Below are 19,295 nucleotides of genomic sequence, written 5' to 3' on the forward strand. Positions count from 1 at the left end.
TGATGTTAGTTTCATGATCGAAATATGATTATTGAGATATCTTACTCTAAAGCCAGGTTTCCTTTTTGTGGGCGCACTGTACATATGTATCAACTTCGCTTGCATGTGGGCATAATTTCATACACATCCTACAATTTGTTGTAGTGCACAAGTCTAAGGTTAGATTCTTCACCACATGTATGCTTGTTTTAATTGAATCGACACTGTTAAAAAAAAAAATGATTTTACAGAAAAAAAGAAGATTTTGCAGAAAGCAATTACAGAATCATTCTGTAAATTCATAAAACATGAATTTTTCTGCAATTTAACAGAACAGGTCTGTTTAAAAAGGGGAAAAGGGTGTTTTATTTAAGGAAATTTGTAAGGTTACATACACCACATACCGATTTCCTGTAATTTTACGCAATCTGGTAAGATTACAGGTGTTCTCGAGACTTTGCTGCAGGAACTTCTTTTATTTTAAGGATAAATTTTCTAACTCTGTAAACGAAAGTATATGCCGGTTTTTTTTTGTTGGAAATACAAGTATATGATACTAGACATCTGAATAAGAAAACTGCCAAAAAATTTACTGCATACACTAACCATGCTAACTAAATATGATATATTTAATGTTATAGAAAAAGCCAAGAATAGTAATTTCTCCCCTGCTCCTTCTTTTGCAATGAAATTACAATGCTATAGTCTTTCAAACGCTTTATCTCACTTAAATGAGGATAATGGTAATCATGATGAGGAGGATGATTATAATAATAATTTTGATATAGTTGTATTTGCTAACTTTTATATTCTTGCAATACCAATATGTTAATGCAATCAGTAGTGCAATTATGTTGAAAATGTGAACAAATTAAGTTAAACAACGAGGTAGCATATCTCCTCCTTCACCTTCTCATTACTTTTCTATAAATGATGTTATGAATCAGTTCGACTCGTTTGATATGTGTATATCTCTTGCTTTTTTTTTAGTATATATGTAAACAACCTTACTCTATTCATTTTATATTGCCCTGTATCATGTTCGTTTACAACAGGTAACAAGAGCGTATTCGTATTGTTATATTTTTCTATTTTTTTATCAATAACAGGGGATTTATAACAAAAAAGTTATGATGGTGATGATGATCATGATGATAATAATGAAGATAATTACAGTGGGTTCAAACTGCTTTAGAGTCCACCTGCAGAAGGAACACATGTCTATAAAGAACACAAGTTTGGTTTCTCTTGAATTATTTCCCCCCTTAAAACGTGCAAGACAGACATGATAACAGCAATGACAAAAGCATCAATAAAATACTGACAATAATGACAATGCGATTTATTTAATGCTGGTAACCATGCAGAGTGTTTAGGCGTTTTTTTTTATTGTATTATTATTAATTTCATTTTGGCTTTAGTCTTGCAACCATCGTGGTGCATAAGTATTCAAAGGAATCAGTGGCGTAGATATGTCTTCATACTGGTTGGTGAGAGGGGGTAATTCCATATCGGCCAACTATAAACATGATACAAAAAAAAAGATACATGATGAATTCATGTATACGTTATGTGGGTGTGTGTGAGGGTGTCTGTATGTATTTATACATGTAAAGATGAGCGAGCGAGAAAAAAAAAACACTTTTCTAAATTAATTTTATTGTATATTGTGCACATAATGGGGATACATCCCCTCATTCCCTACGTTTACGTGCCTTAAATGAAATTATAGGGTCAATTATAGGGTACACAGTTATTATTTCTGGGTCAATTAACGCCAGGGTAGGAGTTTGAACCAACGACCCTCTGAATGCCGACAGTCGAAACGAACAACTAGATTACGACGCGACGCTCTCCCGTAACACCGCTTTGTCTTGTCCTTTCCAACCTTACCTACATGTATATTGTGATATAATGAACAATTATGAGAGAAATGTATAGGGGGACATCACGTGGAGATGATTATGAGTGTTACGCATGCGCAAATCTTCATTGAGGAATAAAACTGCATCAGACGATCATAATGTAGCTCATTTCCCTCCCTGCCAGTCCAGTTCAGCAACGTTGACGGCGACCGAAGTCACATTACCATATGGTTGATTCCTGGTCCATCGTCGAAACATTGGCTAAAAGAAACTTTCTTGAAGATTAATTCTTTTCATCAAAGTTCCCACTTTTAACAACCATCTCGGAAATATTTTGCGGTTCTGCCAAAGATGGAGGCAATCTCGTTTCGAATCTATCTTTGGGCTTTTCAACTCCTATTTACTTTTCTGATATGGGAAGAAGGACCAAGAGGAGTGGCCCTGGTGGGAGCAGATACTCCTGCAAACTGCTCATTCGAGGAAATTGAAGGAACGTGGAAATTTCTCATGGGCCCGGTAAGCATCACCCTAATTCATTCTTCGAATGCACTAAATGTATTTGTACACTTACCTCAAAATGCAAGTACACTTATGATATAAACAAAGAATGAACATACAGTAGTGCTAAAAAGTGAACCCCACCAGAAAAGGAACATTGTTCAAAGTGTTCAAGTTCTGCCATGTTTTTGATATTTAATGGTGAAGTCAGATGATAAAATATTACATTCAATGAAGTTAGTTTCTCTGGGCTCACCGAACATTGTTATCTACATTCAGCACGAAGGATTGCATTTTGCGGTGGGGTCCACTAAATGTTAAGCGCAACTGTACTTGTGCAATTTAACCGACGATAACGTAGTAACGAACGAAGGACTTCAACGTGTTAGAGGTTCGATTATAAAACATACACTCTAAAAAGAAAGAAAAATGTTTACCCAATATTGGGTAAGATGGGAACATGCATGTTGGTTGGGTAAAAAAATAATATTTTGTAAATTTTACGCATCGTTGCGTTGAAATAGCCCAATTTGGGGTAAAAAAATATCAGTTAAACATGCACGTTTCCTTTCTACTCAATATTGGGTAAAATTCTACTCACTGTTTTTAGAGTGTATCAAAAGATCCATTATTGAGTAATGTATTTTATAAAGAAGAAAGAAACAAAGGAATAACAGAACTAAATACATAAATAAATAAATATATAAATAAATGAATAAATAAATCAGCAATCCGTATTAAGGTGAGACACAAACATTTCCTTGCAATTGTTTCGAATAAAATGGATTCCCCATATTATAATAAATGGTTTTAAACCAGATTTAAAGGAGTGCTCACTGAAGCCGTCCATTCATTTGACACTTTCGTGGTTCTATTCTCGTTTTAAAATTAAGTTTTGACTTGAAGTAGATATTCACTACACTCTAAAAACACTGAGTAAAATTTTACTCAATATTGCGTAGAAAGGATACATGCATGTTTGCTGGGTATTTGTTTTGTGTGCCCCATATTGGGAAAATGCATGTTTAAAGGGTAAATTTCAACGCAACATTGTGTAAAATTTACAAAATATTTGGTATATTTTCACCCAACCAACATACATGTTCCCATTTTACCCAATATTGGGTTAACCATTTTAAGAGTGTAACGCAATGTGCCCCAAAAATACCATACGTGTGTATTCCTTTATTCATGTTTCCCCCCGAAATATTCCCACCCCCTACATTTTATGATATTTATGGGCTTTCATCATGGATGTCTACAATAGTTTCAATCAATCCTTTGACCATGTTGGGAATATATGTTGAATTACCATAACTCTGAAAGTGTATTGTTCTAGTTCCCAAAACATGGACATAAGAGTAATGAAGTATCACCGAACATCCTGTGCGAGAGTCAGGTCACATGGCCAAAGTCAAAGGTCATTAATAAGGACAATGACCTTTGGCCATGTTGGAGGAAATTGTTGTCATAACTTTCAACGTTTATGAATAAAGTTTATGAAATGTGGACATAGGGGTAATCAAGTATCACTGACAAGTCTTAGGTCACGTGATCAAGGTCAAATATCATTTAGGGCCAATGAACGTAGTATTGTATCATTATATGAATTTGTGTTTTTTTGTGAATAATTATTCTACAGTAGTTTTCAAAGTCAGCACTGCTGCTATATTGAATCGCGTAATGCTGGTGAGACTGCCAGAGGCGCTACACTTGTTATACTATATTTTGGTAGAGCATGATGAAAAAAACCCAGAACCAAAATTTGGTGAGACTCGGTCCATGGGGCCCCAAGATATGAACTCATGAATACATAATTAGCCCCATCGAAGTCAATATATTATTGGTCTGGTTATAAAAGTTAGGAACCAGACCAATAATACTTTGACTTCAATCATGTCAATGGGGCTAATTATGTATTCATGAGGTCATATCTCAGGCCCCCATGGACCGATTCTTAACAAATTTCGATAGTGGGGGGTTTCATCATGCGCTACCAAAATATGGTATCAAAAGCGCTGAAATGCAAAAAAAAATGTGACATCATCATTTCGGTACTCTATTCTCCATATCGGAAAATGATAAGAGAACCTCCTTCTTTAAACTGTGTTTGATTGTTTGACAGACTACCCAAAACAACAGAGTCAACTGTTCGAAGCCGTGGAACCCCGTTAGGACGTGGATTGTGAGTCTTCGATTCCCTGACCTTGCTATTGATGAAAACGGTTAGTTCTGATAGTTTGAAAACAATTTATCATCTATTTTTCATCATGGTTTTATCATATTCTATTTCAAAATAAACATCCATACCAATACATTAAATATAGGAAGGGATGAAACCTCTTATAATCATAATGAGTTATGAACATTTTAATGTTAAGAGCACTAATGCTATGGAGACTTCCATTGGCAGTGCAGACAAGTTCTGTGATGTCAAAGTATTTATTACTCTCCCCTTTGGACACTGAAGTGAAAACATATCCCGGAACATGTTATTTTGTTTATAACTCAATCATGATATAATCTTTCAAGACCTATATTACACATACTGTAATAAAAAAGAACACCTGATCCTGCGTTAGACTAATTAAGATAAAAGAAAAAGAACTGATTATACAATAAAGTGATTGTGGAAGTTGGCCATGTGTGACTTTGCAGATCTTGGCTGCATTGCCAATGGGATTGATGTCAACATTCAAAGCTCACAGCTTTCTTACTTTTTGTTCCATATTATTCTTTAATTCATCTGGTTTCACGAGTTCATTTTCCTTTAACCCTTTTACTACCGGAACCAGGTGATCCCTTTACAAAGAGTATTCGACGAACATATTTCAATAATCAACGGGTTAAAAACCTGTCTTTGAAATCACCTCATGCACAAATAACAGCAAATATTGGTTATATGTAATTACATGGCATTTAGAGGGGAATCATGAAAGTTTTGAACACTTATCTGACAAATTGAGTGATTGTATTTTTAAAATCTACAATGAAATATAAAATCCTGATTTCTCGCACTTCTCGTCAACCATTATGAATGTGCAAGTATATACCAAGAATTTACAAAATTCTTAATTGTTATATCACACCCTCCATTCAATTCCGTCCCACCCCTCCCACACCTCCAATATTCTATTCTGTTCCCACCTTGTAACTCTTATAATCATCTTTTGTAATATTCGCCACATCTCCGTGACGACCAGAGTAGTGGCAGGCAGAGCGTTAAGTTGGGTGGAGGTCGCTTGGAACCGTTCGTCTACAGAGAACGCCATATGCTACGCAAAAAAGCATTACTTACAGTGTCGCTGTATACTGATTCGTCTAATGCCCATACACGATAATCATTTCATGACCCAAATTCACGACAATTTTTTGTATTATTATTAACACTATAAAAAGTTACGAGTTACTTGTTACCAATTCTACTACTACAAACATTTCAAAAATGTAATAATCTATAAAAATTGTGCAACAAAAACTTTTTACGAAAACGTACACCCCTTTCAGGAATATATAACAGATATGGAAAATGTCGGTAGCGACCAGTAAACCTTGCAGCTCATGACGCCAATGGCAGGGGGTAGACGCAGCATTGCGAATTAATTGCCAGGTAGTCTTATCATGCGTAAAATGACAAGTCAATCTCAATTACTTTGTACCAGGTCCTTCCAAGACAGCCTTGCATCTTGACAGGTTTTAAGGAGGTATAAAGATGTCAAAACCGTCTGCGAAATATATGAAATTTGATTTATCTCGACTGCTTTAAAATGTTCGTAATCATTCCACATTCATGCACTAATTTCAAAGTATATTCATTACAATAATTAATATATCCTTCTTTTCCTCCTGCGAAGAAGACAGTGCTCCATAGTGTGTGTGTCACAGTGTATTCAACAGTGTGCAACACAATGTGAAATCACCTTCACACTGTTTAATTTAAGCATTTCAACAGTGGGAATCACATATTCGCATACTAGTAGTCGACTGTGTGAACAAGCTATGAAGAGTCGCTCTGTGGAGGTGTCCATGGTGTGAAAATATCTTCACATTGTTGAATTCTAGCATTTTAACAGTGGGAATAATATTTTCTAATAGTCCACTATGTGAAAACTGTGTGACACTGTGCTGTCTCTAGCAGGTTCATTTCCTTGGTGATTGCATAGTTAGTTAGCTTCATAATGATTTTTGTTTTCAGGAGAGAAATTGCGACATTGCTCCTCGCCTAAAAATATAAACCCTTTCGACATTTTTTGGCTATACTTGTCAAAATAGTGACATATTTTCAGTTAGAAATAGGCATAGAATCTATTGTTGCGTTGGATATGAAATTAGTGAAAAAAGGTTATCAAATTGATTTGAAAAAGAGGGCAACGAAATGTTCACAAATTAAATTAAATGAGATGCTATTGTGACTTGAAATGATTGCGTATTTCATTTTAATCTAAATTATCAAATTCAAACGATCACAAAGGATCAAATTATTAATAAGAGTTTATAAAATACCCCAACGTCACTAGGTGTGTTCTTTATATCACAATAAATATTCTAATTTGAAAAAAAAAATAATCCATTCATATTCAAATATAATACGCTTACCACACGCACTTGCTTTGAGTAAATGTTTAAAATCGTTAGATTTATGTGCGAGGTTGGCAAATTAAAATGAAAAAAAAAAATAACTATATATTTATATATTTCCTTAAAAAACAAACTAACCTTGATGAGATTTTTTAACAAACATATCCGGTTCTTCTTTTATATTTACAATTCATAATCTTGCTGCGAGTATAGGAAGAATTGGATTCTGGACGCTCATATACAATCAGGGCTACGAGGCGGTGATTCGTAACCGAAAATTCTTTGGCTTCTCTGATTTCGAAAAGATCTCGAAGAAGAAAGTTATTAGTTACTGCAACGTCTCCATCGGTTGGTCTCATAATGACGATCAAACAGACTGGGCCTGTTACAGGGGTGAACAGATAAAACGCTTCCGTGACACCGGGTCTCCAGTCAAGGTTACCAACCTGGACGAGTCTTCAACGCAGTTTGATGAACACGCCATTCACAGAAGGAACGACAAGTTCATCGAAGGTAATGACAATTAATGATCAGGGGCATGTGCCATAAAAACTTACAATTAATTATTGTAGTAATTTTGCCGTCAATGTAACTACATGGATATGTTTATTTTGATTGGCATTGGAGCCTTGTTACCATCGTGGTTGCCATCATGAAAAAGTTTCAATAGTTGCAACTCTTAATGAAACGGGCTCCAGAAAGGGAAATAAGTATTCTTGCAAACATTCTTGTCAAGTTTTCACATTTTAAAGAACATTTGGTCGTAAACATTATGAAAGCCATTACCATATTTACAGGATGTTTGAAATGAACTATCGCCATTGATTTATATTGCTCTATACCATAATTTATATACCGTCTACTGATAAATATAGTTTGAAATTTCATATAAATGCTTACTCTCCAATCAGATCTGTTGAAAAAATTGAATGAAAAGCTTTTTTTTATATAATTATCTAAATTGTTTTATGTTATTAAATTATAACGAATGTATTTTGAATCAACTATTTATATGATTTATGTTTTATTTCCTTGACAAGAAATGTGATTATTATAGAACAAATGGCCCAGATTTCAATATAAGAAATAAACCCTTGGTTTACTGCATTTTCGGGTGATATTTCTAGAATTAATCTGTCAAAGCAGTCTGTGCATTTGGCGAATTTTGATATTAATTTTCATTAATTCTAGAATTCTTATGTATTTTAAGAGAAAAATACAAGAAAATCATGCGAGCTGCTGGCTTAAATGCTTTCCTAATGGCCCTTTCCTAGTTCGAAAAGGAGTCTTACAACACATTACTAGGCATAAAAGGTTATTTGCTGCATACAATTACTGAAGTACTTTATGCATTATTTCAATTATCAAGCCATCAATAAACACCAAGATTCTTGGACCGCCACCTACTACGACCGTTACAAAAACTTGACTCTCGGTGATCTCAGACGAAGGGCAGGTGGCAAGCTTTGGAAGCGTATATGGCCTGATGTTGCTCCAACAGATGAACGCACCCGACAAGGTATGTCAAGGCAGGGGAAGTGGCAGGCGAAATTATTTTTCCAACAGTAGTTACGGACCCCAATATGAATATTCATGACTTGTGTCTTCGAAATAAGAGTACGCATGCGCGTGGACGAAATTGTGTTCGTTCGCGTTGCATGCCATGAATAAATCAGCACCCTCAAATTGCCGTTACCCTTAGGCCTTAAGGCCCCCTCACACTTAACCGAATTGCCTGAAATATGCCTTGCGATGGCTGGCGAAAGGCATTTTTTAAGAAATCTCTTTCAATGGTATCTGATATTAAAATCATATTTACCCTTCGTGTTTGGGTTCGTACACCTTCTGAACTAACAGCTGCAATTATTCAAATTCGCGCGGAAATTTTGAACATGTTTAAAATTTCCCGACGAATTGAGAAATCGTTTGAATTCGCATCTCCTATTTAGTCTGCGGTAATTGTTTATCGTTCGTGTTTTATTGTCGCGCATAGTCCCTCAACGTGCTTTTGCCAAAGTGGACCGATCTCGAAAGAACCCGTAACGAAGCAACACGATGACACAACGAATAAGATTGCCCGATCTATTCCCTCGTCTTCGTTTCTAATAGCACGCCATATCAAACCATTGCTCACTGTTCGTTCGTCTTATTGGGTTATATCAACCCTTCGCTCGCCTTCGGCCGCAATTTTCTCAAAGAGGTGAACCGAACAATCGATATCCTTCGCATGTCATAGTTGTCCTTCGCTTACCGTTCGTTGATACAATTTGACAATAGTTACTGATCGCATGATCTGACTGAAATTTTTATTTGAATTCGTTGAATTCGCGTGCATTTCGTTCATTTTTCTCATTCGTCACCATTCGGTCATGTGTGAGGGGGCTTTAAGGCTTAGATCTAATTCTTAAACACTTATCAAATTGTCATTAGTGACAAGACAAAATGCTAGGTTATGACTTGCCGAGGCTAGGGCATTTACTTTATCTGAAATCTTGGTTTGTCTGGCGATGCCTGCAGCCTAAGCCCACGGTAAATTAGAACTGGTTGGTAAAAGACAGTAGAAGGTTCTAGATCTAGTTGCAGCAAACAATTAGACTTTCTATTTCATGAGAAAGTCTTTTAAATCAAGGCTAATTGTCAAAATATTATCCTCAATCTAGATCTGGTACATTAATGTAAGCTTATCTTTGTAGAGTCATGAAATCTGATAAAAATCAATATTTCTGATGATGACTAACACAGAAAAGCATATGTGACACAGTGTATTAATGATTAAATGCGAATGTGTTTGATCATCATCTTACAATGATAACTAGAACATTAGTTCTCAAGGGATAAACCTTGAATTCATCCATCTAGCCATTGTCTGGAAATGTAATCTCTACCATTTCTTCCATTGGCGATTACAAGTGACAGTTCCCCACCTCTGTTTAATACTACAGGGTCACAAATATTGGAAAGATCAATAACTCGTATTCCTCCATATTGTGACATAACCGTTGATTACTTCAGTTGTAAAGGCCTCATCACGAGTCAGCATGGGAAGTTTTGGCAGATCACTTTGCTGTATTATTAGCATTGTTAGATTGGTATGTTTCGATGCACTTGTAACCTATATTTCAAAAGACATTTCATGATTATTTTCTTTAACTTAATTCGGTATAGAACGGCGTGTGGTAATATGAAGCACCAGCCATGCCAGCCACGTTGTCTTTACAAAATGTGTGTAAATTTTTTTTGTCAGATCAGTTCTGTCACATAGGCGGATCCAGGGGGGCCCGAGGGGCCCGGCCCCCCCCCCCCCCTATTGGCGGAGCAAAAAAAAGGAAAAAAGAAGGGGAAGAAAGGAGGGAAAAAAAGAAGAGCAAAATAGGAGGAGGGAGACGAGTGAAATAAATTAGGTCAGGGGAAGACTTGGAAAATGATTTTAAGAAATATATATATTTCATGTCACTTTATTAGATTTTCGCTCGCGCTACGCACATATCATGTTCGATGACATACATAATCTTGCTCAATAGGCTGATATGTAGCTTAAAATATCAAGTTTCGAAGTCAATATACAAAACATATTTCAACTCGGACATCGAGCTCTTATTATTTTGTTTGATTTACAAATTGATTTTTTTTGTGCTCTGTAAAATGTCCGTGTTATGGTGTGAATACCATTTGCAGCTTTTTGCGCTGTGCGCTCGCATTATTTGATTTGCCAAGTAGGCCTACATATTGTCTTTGTTTTATTCCATAAGATTCTTTATACATTAATTATATAACTACTTAAAACCCCCTTTTATGACAGTTTATCAATAATTTCGTCTCGCGATTTGCGCTCGCATTTATAGTTAAAAATATATCAACTCATAAATCCTATTCATGATTACAAAATTGCTTAAAATATGGAGGTTTTAGGCATTAAATGTCAACAACTTTCACTCACTCATTAGGCTTATTACATTAAATATGATGATAAAATTTCCATGAATTCTTATTAACTATCTTATCCCTTTTTCAGAAAGGTATATCGACAAGTTTTATATCGCGCTTAGGAATAGGAATATGAAGATAGTCATCATTTTCATATGATGACAAAATTTAATTAAGCCTAGACTGTCTAGGTCCTAGGTCAAAATAATAATAAAAATATCAGTTCGCGCTTCGCACTTGTATCATGTATTAAGTGCTATCCACATACACTTCACAATTTCCCTACACAGTCCTTTGGATAGTGCTTAAATTCACCCTTTTCATACCGGAATATCAAATATTTCTCGCTCGCGCTTCGCGCTCATATTGATTTTCATGAAAAAAAAAATGTATTCAGAATGCCCAGATTCTGTCTAACTCTAAAATACGCGCAAACATGTTTATTGAGATACGCAGCTTGATCTTTATTCAAAACGTGCTTAAAGTACCAAGTCTGCGCTCTCATTATTAATAAAGGAACTTCCTTTTTCATGATTTACAAAACATAAATAGGTCGATCTGAAATCTCAAATTTTTTCCTTGCTCGCATAAGTTGTTTAGTTTTATACCTATACCGTATATTTCAAAAAGTGCTTAGAATGTCATTTTTAAGGTCGGAATGTCAAAAAAGTTTTCAGCACGCGCTTCGCGCTCGCATTATCTAAAAGTTGAAATATGTATTGTCTTAAAATGGCTAACTGCAAATCGTCCTTAACAGGTACCTTTTTCGATCAAGCCAGAACCCATATTACAAATTTCTGCTCGCGCTTCGCGCTTTTACATATGCATCTTGTTCAGGTTCACAAACATTGCCCAGAATATTCAATTTTCAGGACAAAATACATGAAATTCCAAATAAATTCAGCTCGCGCTTCGCGCTCGCACTATTCTAATAGGGCTTATATGAGATTAATACGTTTTTTATATTGTTTTATTATAATGAAGCTGAGAATTGACTGATAGGACATCGGCGTTCCCCCCCCCCCCCCAATATTTCACGACCAAGAAAATGGGAGAAAAGTAAAGGGATAAGTGTAAAATAGGCCTATAATTTTTCAAATATTATGTGAAAATCTATCACAAACTTTGATTTTTCTAATTAAAATGTCACCATTTTTGCTCGCTCGCTTCACTCGCAACTTCTTATTAACTTTACGCGATATGCCGTATCAAGCCCCCTCAAATTGTTGGCTCATTACCCCACTGAGACAACCCCTTCAAAGAAACAAACAAAAATCAACTTTGAGCGGCCGATCGGGGAAAATATGGGTGAAATTATTCGCCCCCCCCCCTATTGGCGGGAGCTGGATCCGCCCCTGCTGTCATATGATACAAGTTCAGCTTTACTGCACAAAAGTTTGTATCTGCACATGATTACCCTTGATCCATGAAGTAACATAACTTAGAAGAAAATAAGAGGACAATGGCGGTTGCTGGAGGTTTTAGTACACCCTGGCTGAAGTACGTTTAATAGGTAAAAGTGTCATAATCAACTCTTATAAAAATCGCAATAACGGAAGTGTTTCATAACCTTTTAAGGCGCATTGGCGAGACATTAAAGTTGAGTCTTAATTTCCAACGCCTAGTGCACTGGCAACCATGGGCGGTAGGGCGTGATGGGGAATTACAATTCGTATTAATCGCCACCCATCAAATTCCCCACAAGATGGGTTTACCAGATAGAGGTATAATGATTTTGATAGGCGTGACTTCATATCTACTAGAGATTTCCAAGGTTACTAAAACACAGATAACTGAATCTTTCATTTGAAAAGCCAAAGTACGAAACAATTAAGACTGAACTTCGGGCAGTTCATGATCCCGCGTCACGACAGCTTAAAACCAGTATAACATTTGAAATAACAATACTCATTTCTAGGAGCATATATGCGATCTTTAAAACAAAATTCACAAGCATGGGACAGTGATTTAGATTAGCTATTGTATCATTTTTCGGAATAAGTATTATATAACCATTTACACGAGTAGATAGTAACTTGGCATATAAACAATGTTATTAATGGCTAACGACCCCTCTCAATTTCGAAATAATTCAGGGACAAATATATATATATTATGCGTATATATAAAAAAATGTACATGTTACAGCGAAAGAAGCGAATGAATTTCAAATACTTTTCGGTTGGGAGTCGGTAAAACGTTTCCTGAACTCAGTGGTTTGATAAACAACTGATGCGCATAGGAACATAAGAATATATAAATCAGTACTTAATAAACAATGCAACTTTGGCAGAAAAACTTTGAGAAAATGTTTCTATGTTGAGTAAAAGTCTCGGTTATGATATCACCCCATGTAAATGCTCACACATAACATACTATAAATAGTTTCGAATATGTATCGTCATTAATAATATGTGTGTTATGTATATTATACAGTCCGTAGCAATAAAAAGGTTTGCACTTTGGGAAAAGGCTGGTTTTTAGTTGATAAATTTACAACATGGGGAAAATTTCTTCCAAATATAGTCTTTTGCTTTGGTCTTTTCCATGAGATGGTAGCATCATTTTTTTTTACATTATTCAAAATAACATTTGGGAGAGCACTGTCCACGTTCGTAAAGCACATAGAAAGGGGAGCTGGGTATATAGTATAAAATAAATGTAAAAAAAAACTTTATTTCAGCAATATTCTGATTAAGGTTTGTTCTTTGAAAGGGGGTTTGCATTTTTGCACTTCATTTAATTCTTGTTTCTCTCCCCACCAAGTGAATGTGTATTCATATCATAAAAATAGTAATCTACCCGTATTTACTTCAATTATATGGTTAACTTGGGTATCAAACGAATGATTCATGTAATATTATAAGTCTCGATATGGGTGAGGCAAGACGTTTCATTCCTGAAAAGGCCTGGTTATTTGACTTTTAGTTGGCTTGATAGGCATCTAAACTTATGTTCATTGAGATGGCAAGAAAGATAATGTAGTTGTTTTCTCTCTCACCTTGCAATCTTTGTGTTCGAATCTTACCGCGGCCTAGCGCCCTTTGGCAAGGGGTTAATCAACACTTTGAAACTGGTATGGACGATTTTAATACTACAGCATTGGATCTGAATTATCATTCATGTATGGCAATCAGCACAATAAACACTGAAACGTAACTGTATCGGAAGAAGTGAAATCAGAAAAAGGGTGAACCTTTGCAGTCTGTCTGACTGACTGGGGCGGAAGGGGCAGTGGACATGTCACGGTTGGGCTATCATTTTCATTGGTGTGCCCCTGATGCATGGCGAAGGAGCGTACGTTTTAATATTGGAACCTGCGATGCGCGGCAAAAGGGGAATTATGGGCTCATAGAGGAGAAAGGTTCAGGTGACAGCTTTGCGAGGGTATTCGCTCTAATCATGCCCGGATCCCGACATGGTTCATGTTGTCTCTCCTTCTCTCTCACTTGACAAGAGACAATTGCTTCAAACATCTTGTCCTTTTCTCACCGACAGGCCTATTTTTTGTTCAGTTGATCCTGAACTATTGCAATTCTCTTTCTTACAATACCTAAGCATTCGCTTGAAATATCCTTTTTTTAACTTGGGTCATGTTTGCGCTAGTGAGTGATGATCTGATTAGATTTGGGGTCATAACATCTAAGAGGTCATTGTTGATTCTCTGCTTAATCTGCCTTCATCTCCACAACGCAGTTGACGATTCCCTTCCTCTCTGACACAGTTACCTATTGGATCAAACTCACAAGGCAAAGTGTCAATTCGAAAAGCACTGACATCTTCATAACAACATTACAAAGGCCCTTCCAATCATACCCCAAACTCAATAATTATACCACCATTCTCGTCAGCACTGAGGATTAAATACTTCCGAGGGACGGCAGTTACTTTGAGAAAATGTTTCTATGTTGAGTAAAAGTCTCGGTTATGATATCACCCTATGTAAAATGCTTATACATAACATATTCATAACATACTTTATTTAAGTCACTTGCCGGCTAGGCTTGAAACGAAACAAAAATTTCAATTTCATTTTATTTTCCCAGAGTGTCCCATTGAAGACACCTGAAAAAATCGCAAAAAATCGTATCCGAAATCCACAACCCGAGTGATTACGAACGCGCACGCGACCCGAGTTAATAGTAACTGCCCGACGGACAGGGCCCTGGGAACGATTTTTTTTTCGGTGGGGGTGCAGACATGGGCTGAAATCTCTCCTTGAAGGTGGAAGATGGGGGACACAATTAAGGTTTCCATTGTTCTTGTATATATATACACACACACACACACACACAAACACGCTAGGGCACCCCACAAACACCCCCCCAAAAAAAACATACTCCTATATATAAATTTATATATGACAGTGACTTCTTACCTTTATTCTTATAAAAGAACATAGATATATAATCAAAAAGTGCGAACGCGAAGCGCGAGCTATTTTTTTTATATTTTCATGTATTTTGTCCTGAAAATTGAACATTTTGAGCAATGTTTGTGATCCTGAACAAGATGCGTATCTAACAAATTATTACGGCGAGCGCAATCAGCACGAGCAGATATTTTTAAATATACGTTCTGGCTTGATAGAAAAGGGCTTGTTATAAGCTTGACTGTTGGCAATTATCCATGAAGACGATACATATTTCATCAAATAATTCGAGCGCGAAGCGCGAGCTAAAAGTTATGACATTCCGACCTAAAACGGGACATTTTAAGCACTTTTAAAATCATGAACAGGATAGGTATATAACTACAATTGATGCGAGCGCAAAGTGCGAGCGGAAACAAATTTAGATTTTTGTAAATCAGAAAAAGGGTGGGTAACTGGATGTCTTTCTACATCAATAATGTGAACGCGAAGCACGAGCTGAAAAAATATTTGATATTCCAATCTGAAAAAGGGTTAAATTAAGCACTATTTCAAGCAATGCGTAGGAAAATTCTGAAGGGGGGGGGGGGGGGGAGGGGGCAGTCCTAAAAACGTTGTTTATTTTCAGTAATAATAATAGGTATTTGTAGAGCGCTATCTATCTAGAAACAATCTATTCCGAGTCGCATTTTTATTATTATTATTATTATTACCCCGGCTTTAGCTCGAGCTGCCTTTCAGCGCTCGTGCATTCAAGGAATTAATCCTGCCGGGTACCCATTCACCTCACCTGGGTCGAGTTCAGCACAGGATAAATTTATTGCTGAAGGAAAACACGCAATGGCTAGGATTGGAACCCACGACCCTCTGTTTGAAAGGCAAGAGTCAGAACCACTAGACCACGGCGCGCCCACATTACAGCTCTGTCATCTATCATATACCTACCAGATTTCCAGTGGGTACTGCCTTTGGAAAATAACACACGCAGCATCCCCCCCCAAAGAAAAAAATTGGGGGTGCTTCAGCACCGCCAGCACCCTCGCTTCCCAGGGCCATTTCGACACAACGTATTGGAAAATTGTAGAAGTTGCGCAACTTCTACAGTCTTTCCATCTTCTTTGTCCCTGGGGGCCGTTTCATAAAGTTGTTCGTAAGTTAAGAACAACTTTAAGAACGACTGGTGAACCTTTCTTACGCGCTTAACCATTGCCAATGAACATTTTTGTGTATACCATTTACCACAAGAAAGGATCACCAGTCGTTCTTAAAGTCGCTCTTAACTTACGAACAGCTTTATGAAACACTCATCAGGTATGTTTGATTTTTTTTTTAGTCTGGCAATGGCGAAGAAATAATTTTTGACTATGCGCAGTCCAATCCACCTAGATAAACATAGTTTTATTCTCGTTTTTCAGTGGCATCCAATCTCCCAGACAAGTTCGATTGGCGTGACGTGGGCGGCATCGACTACGTGTCTCCTGTCCGTGATCAAGGAATTTGTGGAAGCTGCTATGCCTTTGCTTCGACAGCAACACAGGAGTCCAGGCTGAGGGTGATGACCAACAATACCGTGAAGGTGGTGATGTCTCCGCAGGAAGTGGTCAGTTGCTCGGAGTACGCCCAAGGGTGCGAAGGCGGGTTTCCATATCTCATCGCAGGTGAGATACATGTCGTGGTTGTTGTATAGAGGTAGTGCATTATAGACAGAATGCGACTGAGAAGTAAGCTAGCTGACTGAAATAATATAATGTTGAGTAGCCTGGGTGTACACTGTTAGAAAATTTATCCTTAAAATAAAAGAAATTCTTGCAGCAGAGTCTCGAGAACACCTGTCATCTTACCAGATTGCGTTATCTTACAGGAAATTGGTATTTGGTGTAAGGAACCTTACAGATGTTCTTTGATAAAACACCCTTTTCCCCTTATTAAACTGACCTGTTCTGTTAAATTGCAGAAAAATTCCTGTTTTATGAATTTACAGAATGATTCTGTTATTGCTTTCTGCAAAATCTTTTTTTTTACTGTAAAATCAGGGTTTTTTAAGCAGTGTATACTAATGTATCGTATGGTTGCGAGGTCGGTGACCTCTCTTACCATTCCCCTGTTTGAATGGCTTGACACCCGCGGGAAAAATTGGTGTGCGAATGAAAATTTAACCTACATTCCCAATCGCGTAACAAGTCATTCATGATATAAATATCACTAACAGTTCCGGGGGGAGTGTCCAAATTTATACTTATCAATATTCATTACTCGTTAAATTTGAGCATGTTGGCACTCAAACATGATTTCCTTCAGACTTTATCGCCACTTCCGATAAATATCACTCTCATCTTGCAGTGGTGAAAGATCACACGTCTTTATCGCAAGTGGTGATCTATCATAACTCGCGATGGGCGGTTAGAGTAAGTTATCGATGAATGATGTTAAAGATCACCGTTGGTTAAAGTTGCTAAAAAGGCATGATCACCATGGGCAATGTACATAGTGACACGTACTCCTCCAATATGGGCTAGACACGTGGTAAACCCGTTTAATGAATTCTAATAATTGTATAACTCACAGGGAAGTACGGTCAGGACTTTGGCCTTGTGGACGAAACTTGCTATCCGTACCGGGAAAGAGACGCACCTTGCAGGCGGGTATCCTGCAGAAGATTCCGTACCAGTGAATACCACTACATCGGGGGCTTTTACGGCGCTTGCAATGAAGATCTAATGCGCCTGGAGCTCCTCCGCAGCGGTCCATTGGCAATCAGTTTTGAGGTGTACGATGATTTCCTTTTCTATCGTGGAGGCATCTACCATCACGTCCCGATGTATGACCGATTCAATCCTTGGGAGACTACGAACCATGTTGTAACCATCGTAGGATATGGTCACAAGGGAAACAATCCGAAGAAAGGGGAAAAGTACTGGATTGTCCAAAATACATGGGGGTCGGAGTGGGGAGAGAGGGGCTACTTTAGAATCAGGAGGGGTGATAACGAGTGTAATATCGAAACCCTGGCAGTTGCCACTACACCCCTCACAAATTAGACCAAAATAGGCGTTGCACGTTCCCGAAGATAAAGGGCAAGTTTGGATGACTATGTAAATCTATATCTGGGGGTGTTTTGAAGAAAAAATATTCGTGACATTGGTAAATTTATTAGGAGGGTGACTCCCCTTCCTGAAACCTTAGTGTACTAACCATCTAATATTACAGCAATGTTTGGGAATAAAGTATTTATATTGATGTAATGTGGAGATGGATTTCTTATTTGAATGTTTGGGTTCAATGAATTTGGATTAACATTTTATATTACGTTTTCTATATATATATATATATATATATGTATATATATATGTATATATATATATATATAAAGAAAACTCTTATGGAAGATAGTTGTTAGATAATTCACACTTTGATTGAAGCTCATTTTTAAATTCAAATATACTATAGTATCACTGAAGGTGAATTAGTAAATTGATATGAAAGAACCTACATGTAGTGTAGTAGTCTCGATTTATTTGAAATGTTTAATTCGTGGGTATGGTTTAAACAAAGAACAAAATGTAGCTTTCGAAAGAAGGTGAAGGTGTGTGACAACACTTCAGTGATGGTTGAATGTGTATTTTGTGTGATAAAGAGTTATTCTTTGTAAATAATAGTCAAATATATTATTTGTAATACTGGCATGAAAATTCGTAAACTTTTGTTGACTTACTGTACCTGTAACTGTAATACTGCGCGATTTATAATATTTTCTTTAAAAATTAACTGGTGACGTACACACTATGACATGAAAACATACATGTATTTCTACATCACGTTTTCACTTTTGAGCTGGGACTATATGAAACACAATTTATGCTAAACCCTTGTCTGCTTTATATTAAATGTGATATGCAATACATTATTAGATCTCCGTTTTTGATCGGTTTAATTTTTTGTAATAACCTGTTGTACCAGTCGCATTTCCAGTTATGTTCTATAAAGCAACAATTCACACGTCTTCCTGATTTATGTCATGTTTTATTTTTATTACATAGCTTTATATTCTCTACATTTAATTTGACCTTAGTATTTGGTTC

General features: G+C 36.7%; 1 protein-coding gene across 1 annotated transcript; it reads left to right on the forward strand.

The window, feature by feature from the left end:
• The first annotated feature begins 1,593 nt into the window (after nt 1–1,593).
• On the forward strand, nt 1,594–18,352 carry LOC129267619 (dipeptidyl peptidase 1-like). Its single transcript, XM_054905270.2, has 6 exons — nt 1,594–2,360; nt 4,468–4,567; nt 7,134–7,433; nt 8,290–8,439; nt 16,632–16,874; nt 17,782–18,352. The coding sequence occupies exons 1-6, from the start codon at nt 2,196–2,198 to the stop codon at nt 18,252–18,254; spliced, it is 1,431 nt and encodes a 476-aa protein (XP_054761245.2). The 5' UTR covers nt 1,594–2,195; the 3' UTR covers nt 18,255–18,352.
• The last annotated feature ends 943 nt before the right edge of the window (nt 18,353–19,295 follow it).

Source organism: Lytechinus pictus, chromosome 1, assembly GCF_037042905.1.
Source record: "Lytechinus pictus isolate F3 Inbred chromosome 1, Lp3.0, whole genome shotgun sequence".
Lineage (NCBI taxonomy): Eukaryota > Metazoa > Echinodermata > Echinoidea > Temnopleuroida > Toxopneustidae > Lytechinus > Lytechinus pictus.

Bases quoted from the DNA above. Each gene is read 5' to 3' on its own strand.
- LOC129267619 (XM_054905270.2), top strand. From the start codon at position 2,196: ATGGAGGCAATCTCGTTTCGAATCTATCTTTGGGCTTTTCAACTCCTA. The intron at 4,568-7,133 runs GTTAGTTCTGAT...CTGCGAGTATAG, and splicing joins CCTTGCTATTGATGAAAACG to GAAGAATTGGATTCTGGACG. The intron at 8,440-16,631 runs GTATGTCAAGGC...CTCGTTTTTCAG, and splicing joins AGATGAACGCACCCGACAAG to TGGCATCCAATCTCCCAGAC.